Source organism: Neoarius graeffei, chromosome 2 (assembly GCF_027579695.1).
Source record: "Neoarius graeffei isolate fNeoGra1 chromosome 2, fNeoGra1.pri, whole genome shotgun sequence".
NCBI lineage: Eukaryota > Metazoa > Chordata > Actinopteri > Siluriformes > Ariidae > Neoarius > Neoarius graeffei.
The window spans coordinates 116,469,092-116,495,106 of NC_083570.1; the positions used below are offsets into that span (position 1 = coordinate 116,469,092).

General features: G+C 43.3%; 1 protein-coding gene across 1 annotated transcript; it reads right to left on the minus strand.

Moving 5' to 3' along the window:
• Positions 1 to 1,278: 1,278 nt before the first annotated feature.
• Positions 1,279 to 12,715, minus strand: rps18 (ribosomal protein S18). Its single transcript, XM_060915404.1, has 6 exons — positions 12,638 to 12,715; positions 7,610 to 7,708; positions 7,442 to 7,528; positions 7,260 to 7,361; positions 1,509 to 1,600; positions 1,279 to 1,394 (listed from the first exon to the last, which is right to left on the minus strand). Exons 1-6 carry the CDS (start codon positions 12,638 to 12,640, stop codon positions 1,319 to 1,321), a joined length of 459 nt encoding a protein of 152 aa, XP_060771387.1. The 5' UTR covers positions 12,641 to 12,715; the 3' UTR covers positions 1,279 to 1,318.
• Between the last annotated feature and the right edge of the window lie 13,300 nt (positions 12,716 to 26,015).

Sequence of the window (26,015 nt, forward strand, 5' to 3'; positions counted from 1 at the left end):
TACCTGCGATATGCACTTTAACAATCGGATCAACTTAACTAGGACAGCATTGGTGGTGATGCTCACTCTACCATTTAACGATGATCTTTGTGCTGCGATGCTTTTGGGAAAACTCAGGCTTGGATAGTTGTTTGGTTAAAGGAGGAGATTCAGTCTGATATGGAGTCCAAAAATATGAAAATCTAACCTGTAATTTCTTAACGCTTGCTAGAAATGGGTTCTATCCCTCAACCGAATGCATAGACTCTGAAACCGACAGGGGTACTCAACCAGGGTACTGATAGTTCTGGATTAGTAACCATACACCCATCCTGTTTATAAAAGAAAAAAAAAAGGGACTCAGTCCTCATTAATACCAATGTTCAATTTCTGACTCATTCTGCTCACAAATGGTCACCGGAGAGATCTCCTAACACCAGGCGAATGTGACCCGATCATGCAGGACTCATGAGAACACCAGGTGTGAGCAGAGCCAAAGATCACGGTTAAATGGTAGAGCAAGCAGTAGAATGAACCCTCTCTCCCAGTTAAGATGCTCTTAGTGTTAAGAGGCTTTTGAGAAACATGCCACTGATACCCCTTTTCCACCAAATCAGTTCCAGGGCTGGTTCACAACTCGTTCAACTTGTGAGCCAGCTGAGAACCAGTTTGCTTTTCCATAGCTCACGGTGCTAAGGGAAGCCACGTCATTACGTCGCTATATACGTCAGTTACATCGCTGCGTTTGCATAAACCTTGGCGCAAACATTGAAGCAAAAACAACACAGAAGAAGCAGCAGCAACAATAATAATGGATGACTTCACGTTTGTACAGCTGCTGCTTCTCGTCACTTAAAAATAGCGGTCTTGTTATTGTTGTTGGTCTTAACAACTCTGCCCCCCCACTGACGTAAGCGGTTCTTTCCTCTGGCCCAGCAGAGAGCTGGTGCTAGCCTGGAACCGGTTTTTCTGGCCCCAGAGCCAGTTCTTTGTCAGTGGAAACAGAAAACCCGGTTCCAAACTAAGCACTGGCCCCGAACCAGCCCTGGAACTGATTTGGTGGAAAAGGGGCATGAAAGGTTCAGACCTTGTGTCCTTATATGGTCAGTAGTTGAAAAGGGCACTGTATAGATGGATGCATATCTCTTGCTCATACACACAAAACCTGCCAGTTCAGATTCAAATCGCATGTTACTTTACTTAGCTGATGTACTGAATGATAAAATAACAGTCCCATTTTAAGGCATTTCTCCTGATAACCAAAACACACACACAAAAAAAACCTATCAGACAGCATGGTGTTTATAAACTGTGGTTTTATTGAAAGCAGGGAGAGCGTTTACTTCTTCTTGGACACACCGACGGTACGACCGCGACGACCAGTGGTCTTCGTGTGCTGACCACGCACACGCAAACTGGGGGAGGAAAAAAATAATCAAATCAGTACAAAACGCCACCATCAGTCCATCCTGAAGCTCCTGGAAGACGGAGCACTCTGTGGTTTAACACTAATAAAAACAGATTCTCACCCCCAGAAGTGCCGGAGACCACGGTGAGCTCTGATCTTCTTCAGTCTCTCCAGGTCTTCTCTCAGCTTGTTATCCAGACCGTTGGCCAGAACCTGAAACACAGCACCACTGGTTCAAGTCTGAATATAAACCCTGAGTCACAGCTATTCAACAGAACACACACACGAATACCAGAGGACCAACACCTCATCACTGGGACCCTTACTGACACCTGGACAAGTATCACCTCATCCTCACTGCTTAGGATTTTAACCACTGTGAATTCGAACAGGACAGCTTTTTCATGATCAGGGCAAAATCAACCTCATCTACAGCACCAAACGTTTTCATACCCTTGTGAAACAGATCACATAGGGAGGAACATGGCATAAAAGTTAGGGTAGCATCTCACTGGGCTGCGACAGCCCGTGACTAGTTGGAGACACAACAATTGCGATAAAATATGCGAATTAGCGATAATTTTCGCTTGGAATCACACTGAATTATATTCCCATATTTTACCGCAATTGTTGTCTCTACAACTAGTCGCAAGCTGTCGCAGCCCGACTTTCCCTCAGCAGGCAGGGAAGTAGAGGAAGCCTCACGGAAACTGACTTGAGAAGGGTTCGCGATGCCAGCGACGCATTTGCGGCTATTTTGAGAGAAACCGTCGTGCACTAATTTTTTGAACATGTTCAAAATTTCAGCAGAGAAGGAGCGACTATTTGCGACTCATGTGAGGAAATTGAGAAGCCCTGCTAGTGATTCGCGACACTTTTTAAACTCTCTCGCGTGAATGACGTTCACAATTTGTCACAGCCCAGTGAGATAATAGCTTTAGAGAAGTTGCTTCAGGACCAGAAGGTCACTTGGACCAGCAGGAATGGCTGAAGTGCCCTTGAGCAAGACACCAAACCCCCAAATGCTCTGTAATGAATAATTCCCTCATCACCATGTGGTCTGATCCAGTGATGGATGAGGACACTGAGACTCACTAGACCACGTCTATATGCTCCAAGGGGACTGACTGGTTTTTTTTTTTTTTAAATGCCATATCAAAGCAAGAGCATTTCTAAAAAGGTATTATAGTTATGTTAACAAATAAGTAATTAGAACAAAACTACATAACTAAATGAGATGCTTTAAAAGTGCATGTGACAACTTCTAAATCTTTTGATTGCAGCACCTTCAACACCATCCAAAAGCAGTTTGAGAGTTGTGGCGTTTAGATCTGGACAGCAAAGTAAAGCAGGGTTCTCCAGAAAAATATGAAGTAACCAGCTTTAAAAAAAGTAGTAGGAGGTTCTGGAATTTGAGCTAATGCTCCGGGGGTCTGGGGGCATGCCCCCCCCAGGACATTTTGAAAGTTACATGCCTTCTGGTGCATTCTCAATTAATAAATTACTTGCTCACCATTTCCCTGTAAAATACTTGCAAAATATGTATGAAACTTTCCTCCAGATGTCTTTGGGTGTGTGCTTGGCTCTCTCAGTTCCCCTCTGTAGTATGCTGCCTGGCTCTGTAACAACTACATATGCTACGGTGTGGTCACGTGGTCTGGCTCAGCCAATCAGAGTGTGAGAATCAATCAACAAACATGGCGCCGCACCTGGTTATGCTAGACCCGAATCGAAAACAATTTCATGGTGAAATAATTGGATTTGCAGCAGATTATGGGCAGCGGAGATGATCTAGATTGTTCAAACATCGAAAGACAAGCCGCCCCCCCGGGATTGAGTAGCCGGTGCAGACCGCCCGTGTAGGCAGAGAAAAACGCCGGTCACCAGCGGGTGCTTGCGGACATCTCTGGTAAAGTATGTTTGATTGTCAAAGATGTCTTTAAAAAAAAAAATAAATAATGAATTTTCACCAGGTTGGACATTAAAGGAATACTCCGGAGTGAAATGCTTTTTAGGGCTATTTTCGCATGATTGGGAGTTCACACGTTGAGTTGGTAGCAATCACGTCAATCGGTTGTGTTTTGAGAAAGTTGTTTTGTGATTTAAACCGAAAGCGCCAACACGGCAGTGCGAGGGGCATGCCACTTCGCCGATACAAAACGCTGTTTTTAAAACCATTGCCAAGGTCCAAACAACATTACAGTTCAGTGGAAGTGAGTACAGGGTTCCTACACACAAACCGAAGTGTCCCTGGGTCTGTAAGTGTACGGACAGATCGTCTAGAAGACTGAATACAAAACATGTACCTTCCCGAAAGTAGTTGCTCTCCAGACGCCATCTTCAGGGGACAGTCCGTAAAAGCAGAGTGCCGAGTGCAGAGCTAAATCCTCTGGAAATGCACAATTTCGTAGCATTTTATGGAAACACAGTCTAGTGTTTAGTTCTAAATTAAAAGGAAACTGCACGCAACAACATGATAGTCCAAGTGGGTTAGAATCTTGAATGGGAGGTCATGTGATGCTATGAAATTGTGCATTTCCAGAGGATTTAGCTCTGCACTCGGCACTTACGGACTGTCCCCTGAAGATGGCGTCTGGAGAGCAACTACTTTCGGGAAGGTACGTTTTGTATTCAGTCTTCTAGACGATCTGTCCGTACACTTACAGAGCCAGGGACACTTCGGTTTGTGTGTAGGAACCCTGTACTCACTTCCACTGAACTGTAATGTTGTTTGGACCTTGGCAATGGTTTTAAAAACAGCGTTTTGTATCGGCGAAATGGCATGCCCCTCACACTGCCATGTTAGCACTTTCAGTTTAAATCACAAAAAAACAACTTTCTCAAAACACAACTGATTGATGTGATTGTGCTACCAACTCAACGTGTGAACTCCCAATCATGCGAAAATAGCCCTAAAAAGCATTTCACTCCGGAGTATTCCTTTAACTTTTTTTAATCCCCCCTGCCACTGTGGCTGCTGGAGTCCAAAATCTACCAGACAATTTTTTTTTCTTTTTTACCAGCCACTCGTTTTAAATCAAGTGTGTAACTGCATGTGAAAATTAATACAGTAAAAGCAACAATATTCAAGCATGACTACTGAGGGAAACCAGCAAGTTTATTTCACAGGTTAAATATTTAAACTTGGATACTGACATTTTTCTCTCTCTCTCTCTCTCTCTCTCGCACACCAAACACACACACACCCCAGGGCTTTCCACAAGCGCCGGCTGCCGGCCATACAGCCGTCTACACAATTAAGTCCAGCCGGCTACTTTAATGACTATTATTTTTGTAGCCCACAGGCTCTAAATATTTTCAATTTTAATAAAATTAAATGTTTATCTAATGGATTGACAATGTCAAACTGAACCGCACTCATTTAAGTTGTGATTCGCGCTGTTTGTACCGATAATAACCACAAATTCCCCGCCGACTTCGTTGATCAAGGGAGAGTAACTCATCCGCGGCCCCGACATGCGGTGTGTGCGCGCACACTCGGCGGAGGCAGTAGTGTGTCGGAGGGAACAGAAGCAGAGATAACGCTTATTTTGTCTCCGGTAAACCAGTCTTCTCTCGTTCAATTACGTGCTGGCATCAAAAGACACCGTTGGTTGTAAATGAAACCAAACTGAGTGGTTGGAGTGTATTTTCATACACAAATGGAGAAATGTTCGCTGAGTGTGTAATTGTGTCGCCCCACTGCAGACCGTTGTCGTTGTTAATTCATAGCATGCTCAGCTGCGTGAATGTGTCATGCACTGAAAATAAGAGATTTACAAGCCAGGAACGCCTCATGACGCAATACGCAAGAAAAGAAAGAAGATTTACTGCCATTTTACTTTGTATTTGAGTAAAGTGAATAAATAAATGGTCTGTGGAAAATGCATTTAATCCTGGGAACTGCGTGCACAGGAGTTTATTTTGTGTTTACTCCCCCCCCGGCTGGCTACTTATTTGTCATGGCTGGCTAGTATGAGCCTTAGTGGAAAGCCCTGACACACGCACACCTCCGAACTGAGGGAAGCTGCATTTGATGAGTTCGGCAGATCTGAGAGAGAGAGGAAAATTTTTTTTCGACCTTCCCTTCTTTACCCTGTGTCTCCTGGGAGGTTTTCTCTGCGGACCTCATAACCTCTACTATGTAACCTTTTTTTGTTTGCTGCAGTGCCAACCCAGAGGTAATTCTCTTCAACCGTCAGTCATTAGTTTGGGCCCTGTGCTCAAGCTGCCACGTTGAATCAGAGTCTTCTTATTCCACTCGGACACTCTGAATTACATTACATGACCGGCATTAAGCAGACGCTCTTATCCAGAGAAGCCTGGAGAGCAGCTGGGGGTTTGGAGTCTTACTCAAGGGCACTTCAGCCATTCCTGCTGGTCCAGGGAATCAAGCCAGCAACCTTTTGGTCCCAAAGCTGCTTCTCTAACCTTTAGACCACACCTTCACACGACTGTCTCCTCTTTAGAAGCATCTGAGTGGAACAAGCAGCCTTGTGACTCCATCTACATGGTGGAACGTCACAAACACCTCTGTTACAAATTACATTTCTTCGTATCCGTGAATTTTATTTACCCGCCACTGTGACTGACGGGTTGAGCAAATTCACCCCCCATTTGGCAGGTAGCGTGTATTAAATTTCCAACACTGATCTTCACCCTGTAATCCCAACCATGGGAGAGCCTTTGGGTTGAGAGCCCAATTCCACACCTGGGACACACCGCTCGGTCATATCTGGGCTGAAATGAGAGTAAAGTGTCTGACTGATGGCAGGGTTGATTTCGTACCATCTGTTCTCAAGACACTTGTCCCAGTCAGTCTACCACTTCCTTAAAGGAACAGTCCACCGTACTTCCATAATGAAATATGCTCTTATCTGAATTGAGACGAGCTGCTCCGTACCTCTCCGAGCTTTGCGCGACCTCCCAGTCAGTCAGACGCACTGTCACTCCTGTTAGCAATGTAGCTAGGCTCAGCATGGCCAATGGTATTTTTTGGGGCTGTAGTTAGATGCGACCAAACTCCTCCGCGTTTTTCCTGTTTACATAGGTTTATATGACCAGTGATATGAAACGAGTTCAGTTACACAAATTGAAACGTAGCGATTTTCTATGCTATGGAAAGTCCACACTATAATGACAGGCGTACTAACACCTTCTGCGCGCTTCGACAGCGCATTGATGTCTGAGCTCCGTATCAATGCGCTGTCGAAGCGCGCAGAAGGTGTTAGTACGCCTGTCATTATAGTGCGGACTTTCCATAGCATAGAAAATCACTACGTTTCAATTTGTGTAACTGAACTTGTTTCATATCACTGGTCATATAAACCTATGTAAACAGGAAAAACGCGGAGGAGTTTGGTCGCATCTAACTACAGCCCCAAAAAATACCATTGGCCATACTGAGCCTAGCTACATTGCTAACAGGAGTGACAGCGCGTCTGACTGCGTCTGACTGACTGGGAGGTCGCGCAAAGCTTGGAGAGGTACGGAGCAGCTCGTCTCAATTCAGATAAGAGCATATTTCATTATGGAAGTACGGTGGACTGTTCCTTTAAAATATCAGACACCAGCGCAGGACTGAGGAGGTTCACACCCCAAACACCAGCACCAAAGACCTAACATCTAACCCACTTCCTGCAAACAGCGTCTCAGTTCGGAGCGGGTGGGGACCGAGACCGTCTCAGAGCTGAACGCCATCGCTAACGTTCTGTTCAATTAGACTCAACACTGTACACAGAGCTGTGTAGGAGTCCTGAGACCACGACACACAACAAAGGATCCACACACTTATGGTGTTAAATCCCCGGTTTATCACACAGAGACCAAAACACAGCAGTGCAGGACACAGCTCTCTCCGTCTGTCTCGTACCTGGCTGTACTTGCCGTCCTTAATGTCCTTCTGCCTGTTGAGGAACCAGTCTGGGATTTTGTACTGGCGAGGATTCTGCATGATTGTCACCACCCTCTCGACCTGCAACGAAAAACATTAACACGTCAACACACACACTCACTCAGGATCATATTTTCTCACACATGCTAACAATGTTGTACCTCATCTTCAGTAAGTTCTCCAGCTCTCTTACTGAGATCGATGTCGGCCTTCCTCAGGACGACGTGGGCGTATCGTCTACCAACACCCTATACACACACACACGCGTCAGCATCACTAAGGTCTCCCTGAAACACGATATTTAAACAGAAGCGAGCGTCTCAGCTCACCTTGATGGCGGTGATGGCGAAGGCGATCTTCCTCCTACCGTCAATGTTCGTGTTGAGGACACGAAGGATGTGCTGGAACTTCTCAGGAATGACGAGAGACTGCAGAGGAAACGTTTAGCAAATCGTTCATACTCAGTACAGGGCAATTCCATGTAAATGTCAACCTCACCATGCAAAAATAAAGCAACATGTAATACATCAAAACCACTCCCAGAGATATCACCTAGGCCTGTATTTTACAGATGTGAATAAGCTGAACCAATTTGTAACCAACCTAATATGTCACTGCCAGTCTTTCTTTCTTATAATGTAAAACCCAAGCTAAAATCAACTTTGATCATGTACAATTCTATATTATTGCCACAAGCCACAGAAATGTATGCTAAAATCCACAAAACAGCAAAAACAATAGCCATCCTAAATATTATTTAAGAACTTTGATAGTTTTAGCTGATATTTAGAGAGTTTTTCAAAGGGTTATGGTGGTTAAATTGCTGATTTTCTAAACATATGCAATGTCTTTCAGACACGTCACATCCATAACGGAATTTCGTCACATCCATAACGCTGACTTTTCCTTCCGAAACTCTGCATGAAATACAAAATATTTTAAACAAAGATTTTTTAATATTCACCTTGGACCCCTCTATCAAATGGATATCTCCATTTCGACATTAGGTTTACGATTTCACAGAGTTTGATAAAAATGTACAGTCACCCAAGAAAAGTGATACTTTTTCTGTCACATCCATAACGCATCTTTTATTGGCATTTTCTGGCATGCCCTAGATGTACTATGGGAATTGTTCTTGTTCTATCACTTCTCCAGTATGGTACAGCCTTAAAATATGCAACACCTGTTTAAATACTGGGAGACAATAAAACATGCACTGGGTCATTTGTTGCCATTTTGAGTTCAAGTGTCACGTCCATAACGCTGGAATTGCTCTACAGCAGATTCGATTTAACATTAAAACCCCCATCATGTTACAGAAAAATGTAATATTTTAACAAGATCAATTTTCCTGACACGAGTCTATTTGAAGGGGAACTGAAGTCATTTTTAAACATGCTTTATTTCTTAATTAACGCGTTATTCAATTACGTTTTCGGTTTTAGTAACCTTATATCGTGACCCGTATTGGCAACTAACCGCTATTAAATAATATACTTAATCGGCCTATTCGGTTTTTAGCCATGTTGAATTGAGTTTGTTTGGTCCATGGCAGGCATTGCTTGTCTGCACGAGCTTCACGAGACTTCGAAACATGAAGTGTTAGCGCTGCCATTTTGAAAACTGTTTTCCAAACGAAACATTGCACAAAAACAAGTTTAAAGGAAAAGGCAACTTTTGTACAAAATCACCACAAATGGATAAAGTAATCGATCATGGAATTTATAGAGAAAGAACAGACCGCATAACAGTATTTTAACTTTTAATAATATGGGCTTGTGCTGAGCTCAGTGAAGATACGTTCCGCCATATTGATCTACTGCGTGACGTCATGCGGCCCACCACTGAAAAGAACTCTTCAGTGCTTCATGGTAATAAGGTAAAAAACCAGTACAATCGCTTCTTCAAAGTTTCACCAAATGGTTTTATTTATGCAACTTAAAGCTCATAATACTGTATAACTTTGGTTGAGTAAAAACACGGAGCAAAAACATGGCTGAATCCTGAATGACTCCTATTTGGATTTGTCCTACCAAGCCTACTGCGCATGCGTGAAGCGGCTCGGCTCGGTTTTCCCTTTCGGGCGCTCTCGTTTTCTGTTAGAATTTGGTAAAGAAAAAAATAAATAAATATTATTTACCAGCTTACCGGGTCCATGAACATAAATCCTTAAATGACAAAATTAAGTTCACAGTTACAGTAAGTCACACATCACTGAAGTAGATGGGAGGACTTTGGCGCTGTCCAGTGTAGTTTGCTTCGGGTCGGGTTTCGGTGGCTCCGGCTGAGCTAATATGTCGGGGTGGTGTCGTGCTAAGTAAGTTCGCAAGTTTGTTGTGTTACCTGAATATCCAATTGGAGCGAAACAGGTTTTGCAAAGTGCGTACTCTTTGTCCGGCTCACTGTTTTTTCTCTTTTCCTTTGGAATCCAAAGTGCCTCCAAACATCTGCCTTAAAGTTCGGCGGCGTCTCTAGGTTTACGTTAACAGCCATGCTTGCTTGTTTTTTTTCCCCTCACTGCAACCGCCGGGGAAAAGAGAAGATGAAGAGTGCCTTGCAGTGAGGGAGCGGCACAGCGACACCTCGCGGAGCGGAGGTGCGGAAGTCGTACTGGATTTACAACCCGTCTGAAACATGATTTATTATTTGAAAAAAAATATCGATATTCAAATTGAGTATCGATATTGAATCGGAAGACAAAGTATCGTGATATATCGCCGTATCGATATTTTTGCACACCCCTACCCAAAATGTCCGCAAAAAGAAGAAAGGTAGATGCCGAATGCAGGGCTTTCAATAAAACATGGACTGCTACGTATTTATTTATCGTTATTATAATATGATGTATCTTACTTGCTATTTGGAGTAGAAAGACAATATTGTGATGTCTTTATTGTGTTTTGGGGTGAATGTGACTGAAAAAAAAAGGTACAAACGTTCACATTTTGTTAACCATTGTTTTGGGAAATTTGATTGAATAATTGACATTTTTGTAATGCAACCTCGTTTTTTTCCATACTCTTACCAGTCTTAGCAGCTTGTAAAAACAATGTTACTTATTGCTTTATATAAAGAAATACAATTAATATTATGCAGAATTTATGCCGCTTTTCCACTACCAACGCGGCTGAGTTGGGCTGTTGGAGTTGCATTTCGACTACAACCGCGCTGAACCGTGCTGGCTGGAAGTGGGTGGACACATTGGGTGGAGTTAGCAAAAGTGGGTGGACGTCACGTGATGTCGTTAAGCAGCGCAAACAGTGACATCAGTGAGCTTTTGAGCGGTAGTCTCACGACCCGAATAGTAAACAATAAACATGGAGGACATGGAGTCGTTAGTGTTGCTGGTCTTGGTGCTGTGGCTTGTTGTCACCGACAACGCCAACAGATACTGGCAAGAGCGTATAGATGAGGCGAGGCACATAAGGCTTCATAATTCTCGTAATTCTCCTTCTTCCGAGTTTACGGTGTTTACAGATCCCAGCGTGCTCGCGGGGCGTGTGTGGGCATGTGAGGACATGCCTCCTCACCAATCAGTGCACAGGGGAGTGTCTCCTCATGCCCCTAGCCCCACTCGGCTCGGCTCGCTTCAGCCCCACTCCAAAACCGTGCAAGTTTTGGGGGCTGAGCAGGGCTGAAGCGAGCTGAGTCATGCTGTTCTTAGATAGTCGAAACGCGAGCCGTGTCGGGCTGAAGTGAGCTGAAAAAGGGTAGTGGAAAAGGGCCATTAGTTCAGCCTTTTGGTCTGGCCCTCCACAAAATTCTCTGTTTCTCATGTGGCCCCATGGAAAAAATAATTGCCCACCCCTGCTGTAGAAGGACCACGAAGTTGTCCAACTAGGCGAGAAAATACTTCAAGGATATCACACAGTGGTACGAAGATATGAAGTTTAAAATATTTTCAACTTGAAGTGCCACATTGCTGTTCTTCGAGTTCATCACACTACGTCAAAATCAGGCTGAATTTGGCCCAATCCCAATTCTAATTTCTACCCCTCCCCCTACCCCTTGAAACTGAGCTACAAGGGATAGGGCTTGAAATTCAACCCCTACGTATTGGGATAGCCCTTCAACAATCGCATACGTCATCGCGTACCTCCGTCAGCGTTTACGTTAGCAAAACGCGACCAAATGCGTCATTGGCCAGCCGCTACAGTCAGAGCCAGAACTCTCTGTTGGCAGGGTGTGATTTGTTAACTAACACCACTGAATGGGATATCTTTGGCGCTTCGTGCACCACATCCGACAGAATGAGGTGTCAGAACACTCATGTAAACAATAAAAGTGAGAATAACAGAACAAAACGTACGCAGTCAAGCAACCGAAAACAATACTCACTCCCAAAGCTTTTTAGCAGCAGCTTGGATTTCAGAAATCGCTGCTCATTCTCAGCTCGAAAGCGAATCAAGCGGCGTGTTTCCTCTGGATAACAACTTAAAACACGTAAATAATGGAGAAAATACATTTATGACAATCTTTCGCCGCGGGAACCGCCATCTTTATGAAATCCGCATGAAATCTCGCTGAAATCCGCATGGCATTGTGGGAAATCACTCAAACCCCTTCGTTCGGAGTCAGCGCCAGGAAAATCTCCGTTTGGAGGGGTACAGAAGCCCTACCCCTCCGCGTTAACTGGGATTGGGATACCCCTACCCCTTCACGTGAACGCGCAAAATGGAGGGGAAGGGCCAAGGGGTTGGTCCAAGGGGTGAAATGGGATTCGGCCTTTGTGTCTGATGCTGGTATTACACAGATAGTTTTATAAAATCTGAGCAGGAAAAGCGTAAACGCTTTCTGGAGCATCTTTATACTTCAGAAAATGTGCAGGAGAAACTAATCCCACCAGAATAGGGCTTAGGACACCATCAAGCTGGAGCCTTCACAGACCAGTTTGAGTTATTATTAGCTAAAACAGTGACCATGTGTGAATACTTAAGAATTTACTTTCAGGATTTAAAAAAAAAAGTATTGTTTTTTTTTTTTTAAATCGATCAGAGCAAACTGGAGTTATTTATGATCATTAACATTCATAACACTAGCTAGTTAGCTACATATATCTCCATACATAGCACACACACATTTACTAATCTACTTTCTGACAAGACATTAGTAAAGAGATCCAGCCTGGACTAAACTGCACTATAAAGCTCGCTGTTCAGCCCAGCTCTGATCCGCCATAACCACCATCACTTCAGCCACCTTTATCTCATCACTACTACAAAATACACCACAATAACTAAACTACATCCTGTTTATGAATGAAATATAAACTCCATGTTTGTATACGAGGCCCTGAAAAAGCGATGTTTAATGATTTCCCCGACAAACGGCTCTAAGACCAAACTCGCACTCACCATCTTGGAAGCTGGTTCCGCGCGAAGAGGAAGTGCAGGAGATCTCGCGAGACTATCACGCCGTCGGTCCCGGAAGTTGGTCCGTCACAGGGAAAATGTCCGACTCTGAACGACCAACTAATCCCCATCCAGATCCTGAAGATGTTAAATCTGTTAAAACTTTGGGAGTTTTAAAAATAATTTAATTTGTTTGAAAAAAATGTTTCTTTATTGCGATAAATTGTCTCCTGTTCTCAAACGTAGAGTAGAGTAGAGTGGGGAAAAAGCCCCCCTTAAGGAAAATTCAGTTTTTCTCCAAGTTGAAATGAACCGTGTGTTTAGTTTTATCATAGTTTTTGACAACAGTGACATGAACAATAACGCCACCTAAAGTTTGCCTAAAGTTAATACTTAATTTTTTTTTAACAAAAACAAAACATTGTGCCAAGGGGGCCTTTTACCCCCCCCCCCAGTGGGGTAAAAGGCCCCCTGAGGTGGGGCAATAGGCCCCCTCACTCAAAAAAAGCTGTTTGGATAGCAAAAGTGTTTACTTAAGCCTATAATGTGAAAGAAACAAGAAAATATCCCTGAATTAATGAATAGATGCATTATTTTATTATATTTTGCATTTTAATTTCAATATAATTTTGTGTGGATTGAACATGAATTAACAAAGAACAAGTGCATCAATGAATAATGCTAATATTAATATTTTTTTTAATATTAAGTTCAAATTAATTACTCAATCAGGTAAGCGAGATGTTATTAAAAACTATGTATCTGCTATTCAGAAATGTATGAAATACAGTAATTATGATAAAAGGAAACGATGCCCCCTGGGGGCCATTTACCCCGCCATTAAGGGGGTGTTTTACCCCACACTTTTACAAAAAAGGGTCTTACTTACAAAATGTCTCATCTCTCATTATCTCTAGCAGCTTTATCCTTCTACAGGGTCGCAGGCGAGCTGGAGCCTATCCCAGCTGACTACGGGCGAAAGGCGGGGTACACCCTGGACAAGTCGCCAGATCATCACAGGGCTGACACATAGACACAGACAACCATTCACACTCACATTCACACCTACGCTCAATTTAGAGTCACCAGTTAACCTAACCTGCATGTCTTTGGACTGTGGGGGAAACCGGAGCACCCGGAGGAAACCCACGCGGACACGGGGAGAACATGCAAACTCCACACAGAAAGGCCCTTGCCGGCCCCGGGGCTCGAACCCAGGACCTTCTTGCTGTGAGGCGACAGCGCTAACCACTACACCACCATGCCGCCCCTTTCAAAATGTGATTCAACTTTTTATACCTAATGTATTTTTTTAACGTACTGACTTGTCTACTCATACCACATACACAGCTGTGATATCTGACGAAATAGCAGCTATCTAAATACAGTTTTACTGATATCTGAAAATTATATCACTTACCATGAAATTTGATTTCTCTCCGCTGCGTTGCTGATATGCGATCCACAGTGGATATTTGTATATCCCCGTTGTCAAGCCAGTCCATATCAACAATAGAAATGTAACTTTGCGCCATCTGGTGGTTATTTTGGGTAAAACAGGCCGGGGGCTTATTACCCCACGGGGGCTTTTTCCCCCACTCTACTCTATCGATAATACAGGGTTAGTCAAAATTATGTTAACACTAATGGATCTCATCTCATCTCATTATCTGTAGCCGCTTTATCCTGTTCTACAGGGTCGCAGGCAAGCTGGAGCCTATCCCAGCTGACTACGGGCGAAAGGCGGGGTACACCCTGGACAAGTTGCCAGGTCATCACAGGGCTGACACATAGACACAGACAACCATTCACACTCACATTCACACCTACGGTCAATTTATGCTGTGTTCACACTTATACCGGTACGATAGTGGTATAACTGTACCGATACAAAGTATACCGGTCCAGTTTAGTGCATCTGTCCACACTAGCGAGAAATGTTTGCGGTTTTCTTTCACAGTAGTTGAAGTGCGCGAAATGTTTCCGTGGTTACTGAGTAACTTCCTTCCGAGAATATATCGCATCCGTTATTCCGTGATCTCGAGAAAACAAAGCAATTATTTCATGATCTCAGCTGGATCACTGTATCTCCGTCGGTAGAGATGAAGCCGGGCCAGTCTTCTGCGGATGTGCCGCGGACTAATTTTGAAATTATCCCTTATTAAAAAACTTAAAGCAATCTCTCCCTGTGTCAACCCCTGATCAAAATATTGCCTTATTAGGTGATCGATTATTCCAGACATTCTAATGACCAAAGTTGCGTCTATACAGAATGAGAAATAGCCCCAAAGTCAGCATATCACAAGTCTCTTGGCGCACCTGAATGAACCATTTCTCAGCTGTTTACTCGAGATCATGAAATAATTGTTTTGTTTTCTCGAGATCTCGAATTAGTTGTGTTGTTTTCTCGAGATCCTGAATTAATTATGTCGTTATCTTGGGCTAACAAGGTGAATTAAAAAAAAAGGATTATATGAAGGGCCTCTCTCGGCTTCCGTACGGATGAAACAACGTGTGTGTGCTTTTTGTTGTCAGTGTACAGTCTGTATTCCTGGTGGTCATTTATTCAGTCGAATCGTATAAAACGCGCGAGGCAGTTGAGAAAGAAACAAATGAATCTCCGTTCTTCACTATTTTATTCAGCGAAGACATCGATTGAGGTGTGTGACTTTGCGCATGTGCATTATATTTGTATCGATACAGAGCCGCTTCATCTGTCCACACTACAGCGAAGCGCTACAGTACCGATACTGTACCGGTACGAAACCCATACATTTGTGGGTTTCGTACCGATACAGTTATACCGCTACAGTACTGGTATAGTTGCTAGTGTGGACAGGTGTTGCGGTACGAAAGTAGTTTCGTATCGGTACAAAATCCCTAGTGTGGACAGGGTATTAGAGTCACCAGTTAACCTAACCTGCTTGTCTTTGGACTGTGGGGGAAACCGGAGCACCCAGAGGAAACCCACGCGGACACGGGGAGAACATGCAAACTCCACACAGAAAGGCCCTCGCCGGCCACGGGGCTCGAACCCAGACCTTCTTGCTGTGAGGTGACAGCGCTAACCACTACACCACCGTGCCGCCCCTATTATTATTCTTATTTTTATTTTATTTTTTAAATTATTGTTTAAATGGTGCTGGTTTTTGAGTGTCGAACACAATGGTGAACAGGTTGAGGCTGTCCTGTAAATCATCTTGTGCATATGATGTACGTTTTGTGAATAAATCATCATCATCAGGTCGAGTCTCCTCGGGAGCAAGTTGATATGGCTTGCCACGATGGTCTGTGGAGCATTAGAGAGCTTATTTCTTCGGCCGTCTGTATGTTGGTGTCTCTCCTGGTTGAGCCTTTGCCCACCCCGAGGAGCCCGACCATGATTGGGTTCCCAGAGTACTAGGTTGTGTGCCATTAGATCTTTGTGGCGCACACAGTGCCCAGCCAGCTTGAGTCTTCTCGCTCTTAACTTGCAAGATATTGGAGGTAGGGCCCCATAAAGGATCTTATTTGGGACACGATCTTGCCAGGAGACACCCAGGATCTTTCTAATCATGCGAGTATAGCATCCATCCAGCCTCGCCTCCTCCTGAACTGTAAGGGTCCATGTCTCGCAACCGTAGAGAAGAACTGCCTCTACTGTCGCAACAAATGGACGTCTTTTTAAGCTGTCCGACATCCCAGATCGCCAAATGTTGTTCGTCTTGTGAAGCGCTTGCCACGCCTGCGCTTTACGAACCTTGATGTCTTTTTCCATGGAGCTTATATGTGAACCCAAGTATTTGAAGTTATCTTTTACTTCAAGTTCTTTCCCAGTGAGAGTCGAAAGTTTAACTTGGGTAGGGATGTTGAATGCCATCACCTCAGTTTTCTTGGCATTTATTGTAAGGCCAATTTTCCTACACTGTGACTCCACCCTGTGAAGAAGCACTTGTGCTTGAGCAGCTGTATTGCTACAAAGCGCAATATCGTCTGCGAAATCCAGGTCAGTTATGACACACAGACCCACGTGTCTACTACATCTTGGGTATATAGTGAATCCAAGTTCCTCTTCCTGATCGTCTATTGCCTGGCATAGTGCGAAGTCAAAAGCGATGATAAACAAATAGGGTGCCAATGTGTCGCCCTGCAAAACCCCTGTCTTGATGTGAATAAATGGTTTCTACTATTTAAGTGTTAAAGTGCATATCCTGGACCAGATTAGTGTTTTTTTTATATGAAAGTATGTCCCTTTACACACTCATCCAGAAGGGTAATTTTGCACGAGGCCATCTGTCTACAGCAGAAAAAAATAAAATAACAAAACGCGTCTGGAAAAATCCCAAGGGAGTCTGGAGCCAGATTCGTGACGTCATGTGCGGATCTGCCAGCAGGCTGAGAGACAAACACAGGAACACCTAATTTAGAGTATAGTCTCTCTTGTTTCTTACCCTGGCGACAGTCAACTTGTAAATTGCAGATTTTCTTGGTCTTTTTCTCGGCTCTGCTTGGTCCTCAGCTTTGAGGGCCTCAGTGGATGCGGCACTTCACCTTCTGTCAGGGGAGACGAACACGGCTGGGTCCTTTTGTGACGCTGACACAAATGGAGACGGTGTTGCTTTGGGCATTCTAACAGATGGAACTGCGTCTTTTTTCAGATCAAGTTGCTTCTTGAAGCCCATTTCCCACTGCAAATAGTTCTCAAAGTCGTCAGGCTTTATGAAGTGAGCCCCGCATATGATGCTGTGGTCTGTTGCATGTTGCCAGTGTTTCAGGGTGCCTCACACAAAGTGCTCCCATAGGGAGGGAAAGTACAACCCCGATTCCAAAAAAGTTGGGACAAAATACAAATTGTAAATAAAAACAGAATGCAATAATTTACAAATCTCAAAAACTGATATTGTATTCACAATAGAACATAGACAACATATCAAATGTCGAAAGTGAGACATTTTGAAATTTCATGCCAAATATTGGCTCATTTGAAATTTCATGACAGCAACACATCTCAAAAAAGTTGGGACAGGGGCAATAAGAGGCTGGAAAAGTTAAAGGTACAAAAAAGGAACAGCTGGAGGACCAAATTGCAACTCATTAGGTCAACTGGCAATAGGTCATTAACATGACTGGGTATAAAAAGAGCATCTTGGAGTGGCAGCAGCTCTCAGAAGTAAAGATGGGAAGAGGATCACCAATCCCCCTAATTCTGCGCCGACAAATAGTGGAGCAATATCAGAAAGGAGTTCGACAGAGTAAAATTGCAAAGAGTTTGAACATATCATCATCTACAGTGCATAATATCATCAAAAGATTCAGAGAATCTGGAAGAATCTCTGTGCGTAAGGGTCAAGGCCGGAAAACCATACTGGGTGCCCATGATCTTCGGGCCCTTAGACGGCACTGCATCACATACAGGCATGCTTCTGTATTGGAAATCACAAAATGGGCTCAGGAATATTTCCAGAGAACATTATCTGTGAACACAATTCACCGTGCCATCCGCCGTTGCCAGCTAAAACTCTATAGTTCAAAGAAGAAGCCGTATCTAAACATGATCCAGAAGCGCAGACGTCTTCTCTGGGCCAAGGCTCATTTAAAATGGACTGTGGCAAAGTGGAAAACTGTTCTGTGGTCAGACGAATCAAAATTTGAAGTTCTTTATGGAAATCAGGGACGCCGTGTCATTCGGACTAAAGAGGAGAAGGACGACCCAAGTTCTTATCAGCGCTTAGTTCAGAAGCCTGCGTCTCTGATGATATGGGGTTGCATTAGTGCGTGTGGCATGGGCAGCTTACACATCTGGAAAGACACCATCAATGCTGAAAGGTATATCCAGGTTCTAGAGCAACATATGCTCCCATCCAGACGACGTCTCTTTCAGGGAAGACCTTGAATTTTCCAACATGACAATGCCAAACCACATACTGCACCAATTACAGCATCATGGCTGCGTAGAAGAAGGGTCTGGGTACTGAACTGGCCAGCCTGCAGTCCAGATCTTTCACCCATAGAAAACATTTGGCGCATCATAAAACGGAAGATACGACAAAAAAGACCTAAGACAGTTGAGCAACTAGAATCCTACATTAGACAAGAATGGGTTAACATTCCTATCCCTAAACTTGAGCAACTTGTCTCCTCAGTCCCCAGACGTTTACAGACTGTTGTAAAGAGAAAAGGGGATGTCTCACAGCGGTAAACATGGCCTTGTCCCAACTTTTTTGAGATGTGTTGTTGTCATGAAATTTAAAATCACCTAATTTTTCTCATTAAATGATACATTTTCTCAGTTTAAATATTTGATATGTCATCTATGTTCTATTCTGAATAAAATATCTCATCTCATCTCATCTCATTATCTCTAGCCGCTTTATCCTTCTACAGGGTCGCAGGCAAGCTGGAGCCTATCCCAGCTGACTACGGGCGAAAGGCGGGGTACACCCTGGACAAGTCGCCAGGTCATCACAGGGCTGACACATAGACACAGACAACCATTCACACTCACATTCACACCTACGGTCAATTTAGAGTCACCAGTTAACCTAACCTGCATGTCTTTGGACTGTGGGGGAAACCGGAGCACCCGGAGGAAACCCACGCGGACACGGGGAGAACATGCAAACTCCACACAGAAAGGCCCTCACCGGCCCCAGGGCTCGAACCCAGGACCTTCTTGCTGTGAGGCGACAGCGCTAACCACTACGCCACCGTGCCGCCCTGAATAAAATATGGAATTTTGAAACTTCCACATCATTGCATTCCGTTTTTATTTGCAATTTGTACTTTGTCCCAACCGGCACGGTGGTGTAGTGGTTAGCGCTGTCGCCTCACAGCAAGAAGGTCCTGGGTTCGAGCCCCGGGGCCGGCGAGGGCCTTTCTGTGTGGAGTTCGCATGTTCTCCCCGTGTCCGCGTGGGTTTCCTCCGGGTGCTCCGGTTTCCCCCACAGTCCAAAGACATGCAGGTTAGGTTAACTGGTGACTCTAAATTGACCGTAGGTGTGAATGTGAGTGTGAATGGTTGTCTGTGTCTATGTGTCAGCCCTGTGATGACCTGGCGACTTGTCCAGGGTGAACCCCGCCTTTCGCCCGTAGTCAGCTGGGATAGGCTCCAGCTTGCCTGCGACCCTGTAGAAGGATAAAGCGGCTAGAGATAATGAGATGAGATGAGACTTTGTCCCAACTTTTTTGGAATCGGGGTTGTAATCTCATCGCCCCCTACTGGATGCGTTCCAACCTCTCATCTCATCTCATTATCTGTAGCCGCTTTATCCTGTTCTCCAGGGTCGCAGGCAAGCTGGAGCCTATCCCAGCTGACTACGGGCGAAAGGCGGGGTACACCCTGGACAAGTCGCCAGGTCATCACAGGGCCGACACATAGACACAGACAACCATTCACACTCACATTCACACCTACGGTCAATTTAGAGTCACCAGTTAACCTAACCTGCATGTCTTTGGACTGTGGGGGAAACCGGAGCACCCGGAGGAAACCCACGCGGACACGGGGAGAACATGCAAACTCCACACAGAAAGGCCCTCGCCGGCCTTTCTGGGGCTCGAACCCGGACCTTCTTGCTGTGAGGTGACAGCGCTAACCACTACACCACCGTGCCGCCCCATGATACATCTGTTAACCATTTTAATAATTACGTGATAACGTAAAACCACCAGGTCGTTTTCTCATAAACAAACCAGCGCTGACGTAGGATTCAGAAGGAGGTGTCCCGCACGTGACGTCATGGAAATCAATGTTTGCTGGGAAATCCAAATGCCAAGTTTTTTCAGAGGCGGACCAATTCGCCTCAAATGGCTCGATTTCAACTGAATTTTTCTGGTATTGCGCAAGGTAAAAAAAAAAAATTGCACAAAATGCAAAATGTGACAGATATTTGACCAAAGTTTAATATAAAATAAGAGAATTACATTGACCTTGCTCCTAAATATACCCAAGATGTGCCCTTTAACATAATTAACTAACCCTGTGTATGTGTCCCTTGTGTTCTTTGTTGTTGTTCATTAAAAAAGTGATGTAATATTATTTTAAATAAATAATTAAATAAATTTTCACATTTTAAAACATGATCTCCAAGTAGAGGGATTGACATTTTTATAACCTGGAGTATTTTCCAACGAGACAAATCATACAAATACTAGTGCATCTCAAAAAATTAGAATACCATGAAAAAGTTCTTTTTTTCATAATTTAATTCAAAAAGGTAAACTTTCATATATTCTATATTCATTACATGTAAAGTGAAATATTTAAAGCCTTTTTTGTTTTAATTTTGATGATTATGGCTTATAGCTCATGAAAATCAGAAATCCAGTATCTCAAATTATTAGAATACTCCCTAAGATCAATCAAAAAAAGGATTTACAATACAGAAATGTCCAACTTCTGAAAAGTATATTCATTTATACACTCAATACTTGGTTGGGGCTCCTTTACCATGAATTACTGTATCAATGCGGTGTGGCATGGAGGTGATCAGTCTGTGGCACTGCTGAGGTGTTATTGAAGCCCAGGTTGCTTTGATAGTGGCCTTCAGCGTATCTGTATTTTTGGGTCGGGTGTTTCTCATCTTCCTCTTGACAATACCCCATAGATTCTCTATGGGGTTCAGGTCAGGCAAGTTGGCTGGCCAATCAAACACAGTAATATCATGGTCAGCAAACCATTTGGTAGTAGTTTTGGCACTGTGGGTAGGTGCTAAGTCCTGCTGGAAAAGGAAGTCAGCATCTCCAAAAAGCTCGTCAGCAGATGGAAGCATGAAGTGCTCTAAAATCTCCTGGTAGATGGCTGTGTTGACTTTGGACTTGATAAAATACAGTGGACCAACACCAGCAGATGACATGGCACCCCAAATCATCACAGACTGTGGAAACTTCACACTGGGCTTCAAACACCTTGGATTCTGTGCCCCTCCACTCTTCCTCCAGACTCTAGAACCGTGATTTCCAAATTAAATGCAAAATGTACTTTCATCTGAAAAGAGGATTTTGGACCACTGAGCAACAGTCCATTTCTTTCTCTCCTTAGCCCAGATAAGACACTTCTGACATTGTCTCTGGCTCAGGAGTAGCTTGATATTAGGAATGTGAAAGTTGTATCCCCTTTCTTGAAGATGTCTGTTCGTGATGGGTCTTGATACACTTGGGCCTTTTCCACTACCCTTTTTCAGCTCACTTCAGCCCAACACAGCTCGCGTTTCGACTACCCCAGAGCAGCACGACTGAGCTCACTTCAGCCTTACTCAGCACCCAAAACTCGCACACTTTTGCAGTGAGGCTGAAGTGAGCCAAACCGTGCCAAGTGGGGCTAGGGGCATGAGGAGACACTCCCCTGTGCACTGATTGGTGAGGAGGAGTGTGCTCACATGCCCACACACGCCCCGCGAGCACGCTGGGAACCACCATCTGTAAACCCGGAAGAAGAAGAATTACGACAAATTATGCGCCTCGCCTCATCTATATGCTCTTGCCAGTATCTGTTGGCGTTGTCGGTGACAACAAGCCACAGCACCAAGAGCAGCAATGCTAACGACTCCATGTCCTCCATGTTTATTGTTTACTATCTGGGTCGTGAGACTACCGCTTAAAAGGTCACTGATGTCACTGTTTGCGCCGCCTAACAACATCACGTGACGTCCACCCACTTTCGCTAACTCCACCTAATGTGTCCACCCACTTCCAGCCAGCACGGTTCAGCGCGGCTGTAGTCGAAATGCAACGCCAACAGCCCCACTCAGCTCGACTCAGCCCAACTCAGCACGGCACGGCTCAGCCCAACTCAGCCGCGTTGGTAGTGGAAAAGCCCCAGCTGACACCAGCCTCAGTCCACTCCTTGTGAAGCTCTCCCAAGTTCTTGAATCAACTTTTCTTGACAATCCTCTCAAGACTGCGGCCATCCCTGTTGCTTGTGCACCTTTTCCAGCCACCCTTTTCAGCAATGACCTTTTGTGGCTTACCCTCCTTGTGGAGGGCATCAGTGATCATCTTCTGGACAACAGTCAAGTCAGCAGTCTTCCCCATGATTGTGGTTGTGTGTACTGAACTAGACCGAGAGATACACTGTGTTCATACTGTTTTACTCAAACTCGAAATGAAATATTCTAATATTTTGAGATGGGTGGTTTTTTATGTTTTTGTACTGTATGCCATACTGATTAAAATTAAAATAGAAAAATGCTTGAAACATTTTAGTTTATGGGCGTTTCTTCAACTAGGGGCACTTTTACCATTGTGAAGTTGATGAAAAAAAACTTTTTCAAAATTTACCTAATTCAGTATCATACATTTAAATAACATACCTAGTTTTAAGATATGTAAGAGTTCAAACTTAGATTACAAGACAAATTGTTATTTTTGACATTTTATCTGACCCGCAGTGAAGAAACGTCATTTCCACCACATCTCAATCTACAACTGTAAAGTAAAAGTAGAATAAATTACACCATTTAATAATTGTTTAGGATCATGTTTGTAAGTAACTTTACCCATTTGTCCATGATATAAAACAACCATGCATTTTTAAATGAGATAAATTAACTGTCCTATGGACCAAATGCTGTATTGAACACCTGTCACAGTGGGAAACTTAACGTTGGTTTGGGTAGGACCTTGTTAGAAAATAAATAGCATTTTTTATGTTAAATAACACAAGATCTCAGAAACTGTGCATATAGTTTTAATGTGTGATGAGAACTGTTTGAATATTTTCAAAAAATATATGTGTGGTGATGGAAATGACATGTGGTGGTGGAAATGACCAGGCGTTGTGGAAAAGACAATGAATTGACATAAAAGTATATTTATTAGAAAAATTATAAAACTCATTTCACAGTTCACAAAATAATTAAACACACCTGTTTTTAGTTTAGTGCCAAGCCAATATCTGAATTTCATCAAACAGTTTGACTTGATGTCTCAAACATGAATGAGTACAGTTCATAGGCTGCAAATAACTCATTAAACCTATGGCTTAAGGCAGAAATATTAAAAAGTGGATTCTGAAAATTTCTAATTGGTCTCTTAAATGAACACTCTGTACTTGAAACTGTAACTAACTCCTGAAATTGTATGATTTGTATCATGGAACATCATGGAACTGCCTACTAATAGAAAGATGACCTAACAGAGGGTCTTAAAAACAGGGTATCAACGCCCACAATGCTGAACCTGAAGGGGGCTTAGATGGGTGTAACAGTCTAGGCCTATAAGTGTGTGTGTGAGAGTGTATGAGAGAGAGTGAGTGAGTGTATGAGTGAGTGTATGAGCGTATGAGAGAGAGTGTGTATGAGAGAGTGAGTGAGTGTACTGTATGAAAGAGAGAGTGACTGAGTGTATGAGAGAGAGAGGGTCAGCTTTTATCTTGTCCCTATAGGCTTGTGACCTTTGTTTTGTTGTTTTAGGCGGCATCTTAAAAAAAGATTAAATGAAATAAATATATTAATATTGTATAATATTTAAAAATTTCTATTCTAATATTATGTAACATGTTCTATTATATTAAGTATTACATATATCTTCTTTCACAATCCATGTCACCTGAACGTTATCATCCTAAATGTCATTTCCACCACATGCTGTCTTTTCCACCACAGAGAGCAGTGTGGTGGAAATGACCGTGGTGGAAATGACATTTCTACACTTTTTTGTGAAAAAATGGAAGATGGCTTCACTGATTGGCTTTGAATTAATACTTAGCATTTCATGTATGCAAGATACTCTTATTTAACTTAAAATTTTCATCTCTTTAAAAACACCCATGACAGTACAGCATGTTTGGAAATGACGTACAATAAATGTATTTACTGATCAAGCAATATTTACCTTGATTTTTCTTCAGTAGTTTTTAATGAAAATGTAAATACCCTCCATGTTCGACATGTGCTCTGATGTCAGTGTAGATTTCCATGGTAACCACACAAACAATCTTTCTCACAAACTTTTTAAAGGGACATTACAGTGTTGTGGTGGAAATGACGCCAATACTGTGCGACAGGTATATTTTGGATAAAAAAATATATTAATGATGGACTCAAATGAAATATTATATGACATTGTATTTATGTGACTATTATTTAATACAGGTACATTAATAATTACCAGCTAAGTCATATTCTTAAACTTTATTTTCAGTCTTTTAGTTTAAAAGTCTGGGTGTGCGACAAGGAGAAAACAGTGATTTTGACACCTTCCAGGAGGTTGAAAAGTATGAAAAAATCATAATAGAAAGCTAGTAATTTTTTTTTAAGTGGGTTTCATTGGTAGTGTGACAAAGAAAGTGGAATTTGTCCAAAATTATAAGTATTTTTTAAAATATGACCAAATAACATAAACGTACCCGTAGTCTAAGGCCCAATCCCAATTCTAATTTCTACCCCTACCCCTCCCCCTTCCCCTCCACCTTCCCCTTGGCCCTTCCCCTTGAAACTGAGCTACAAGGGATAGGGCTTGAAATTCAACCCTTACGTATTGGGATAGCCCTTCAACGATCGCATACGTCATCGCGTACCTCCGTCAGCGTTTACATTAGCAAAACGCAACCAAATGCGTCATTGGCTGCGACCAGCCGCTACAGTCAGAGCCAGAACCAGAAATCTCTGCTGGCAGGGTGTGATTTGTTAACTAACACCACTGAATGGGATATCTTTGGCGCTTCGTGCACCACATCCGACAGAATGAGGTGTCAGAACACTCATGTAAACAATAAAAGCGAGAATAACAGAACAAAACGTACGCAGTCAAGCAACCGAAAACAATACTCACTCCCAAAGCTTTTTAGCAGCAGCTTGGATTTCAGAAATCGCTGCTCATTCTCAGCTCGAAAGCGAATCAAGCGGCGTGTTTCCTCTGGATAACAACTTAAAACACGTAAATTATGGAGAAAATACATTTATGACAATCTTTCGCCGCGGGAACCGCCATCTTTATGAAATCCGCATGAAATCTCGCTGAAATCCGCATGGCATTGTGGGAAATCACTCAAACCCCTTCGTTCGGAGTCAGCGCCAGGAAAATCTCCGTTTGGAGGGGTACAGAAGCCCTACCCCTTCCCCTACCCCTCCGCGTTAACTGGGATTGGGATACCCCTACCCCTTCACGTGAACGCGCAAAATGGAGGGGAAGGGCCAAGGGGTTGGTCCAAGGGGTGAAATGGGATTCGGCCTAAGAATCACCCTTATGTGTAATGAGTCTATAATATATAACATTTTCACTTTCTTAAATAACTGATGGAAAATATTGAACTTTTTCACAATATTCTAATTCTTTGAGATGCTCTAGTATGTCTCAATAATAAGGTTAATTTTCAACGATGACAAGTTTTAACCACGCGCTCAGTTTCCACCGGACCGGAAACGAAGAGGGACCGGTTTTGTAGTTTTGGTTTGTAGTTCCG

Excerpts from the sequence above, each read along its gene's own strand:
- rps18 (XM_060915404.1), bottom strand. Across the intron at positions 7,529-7,609 it reads TCGCCATCACCGCCATCAAG|GGTGTTGGTAGACGATACGC; the intron begins GTGAGCTGAGAC and ends GTGTGTGTATAG. Across the intron at positions 1,395-1,508 it reads GGTCTCCGGCACTTCTGGGG|TTTGCGTGTGCGTGGTCAGC; the intron begins GTGAGAATCTGT and ends TTCCTCCCCCAG.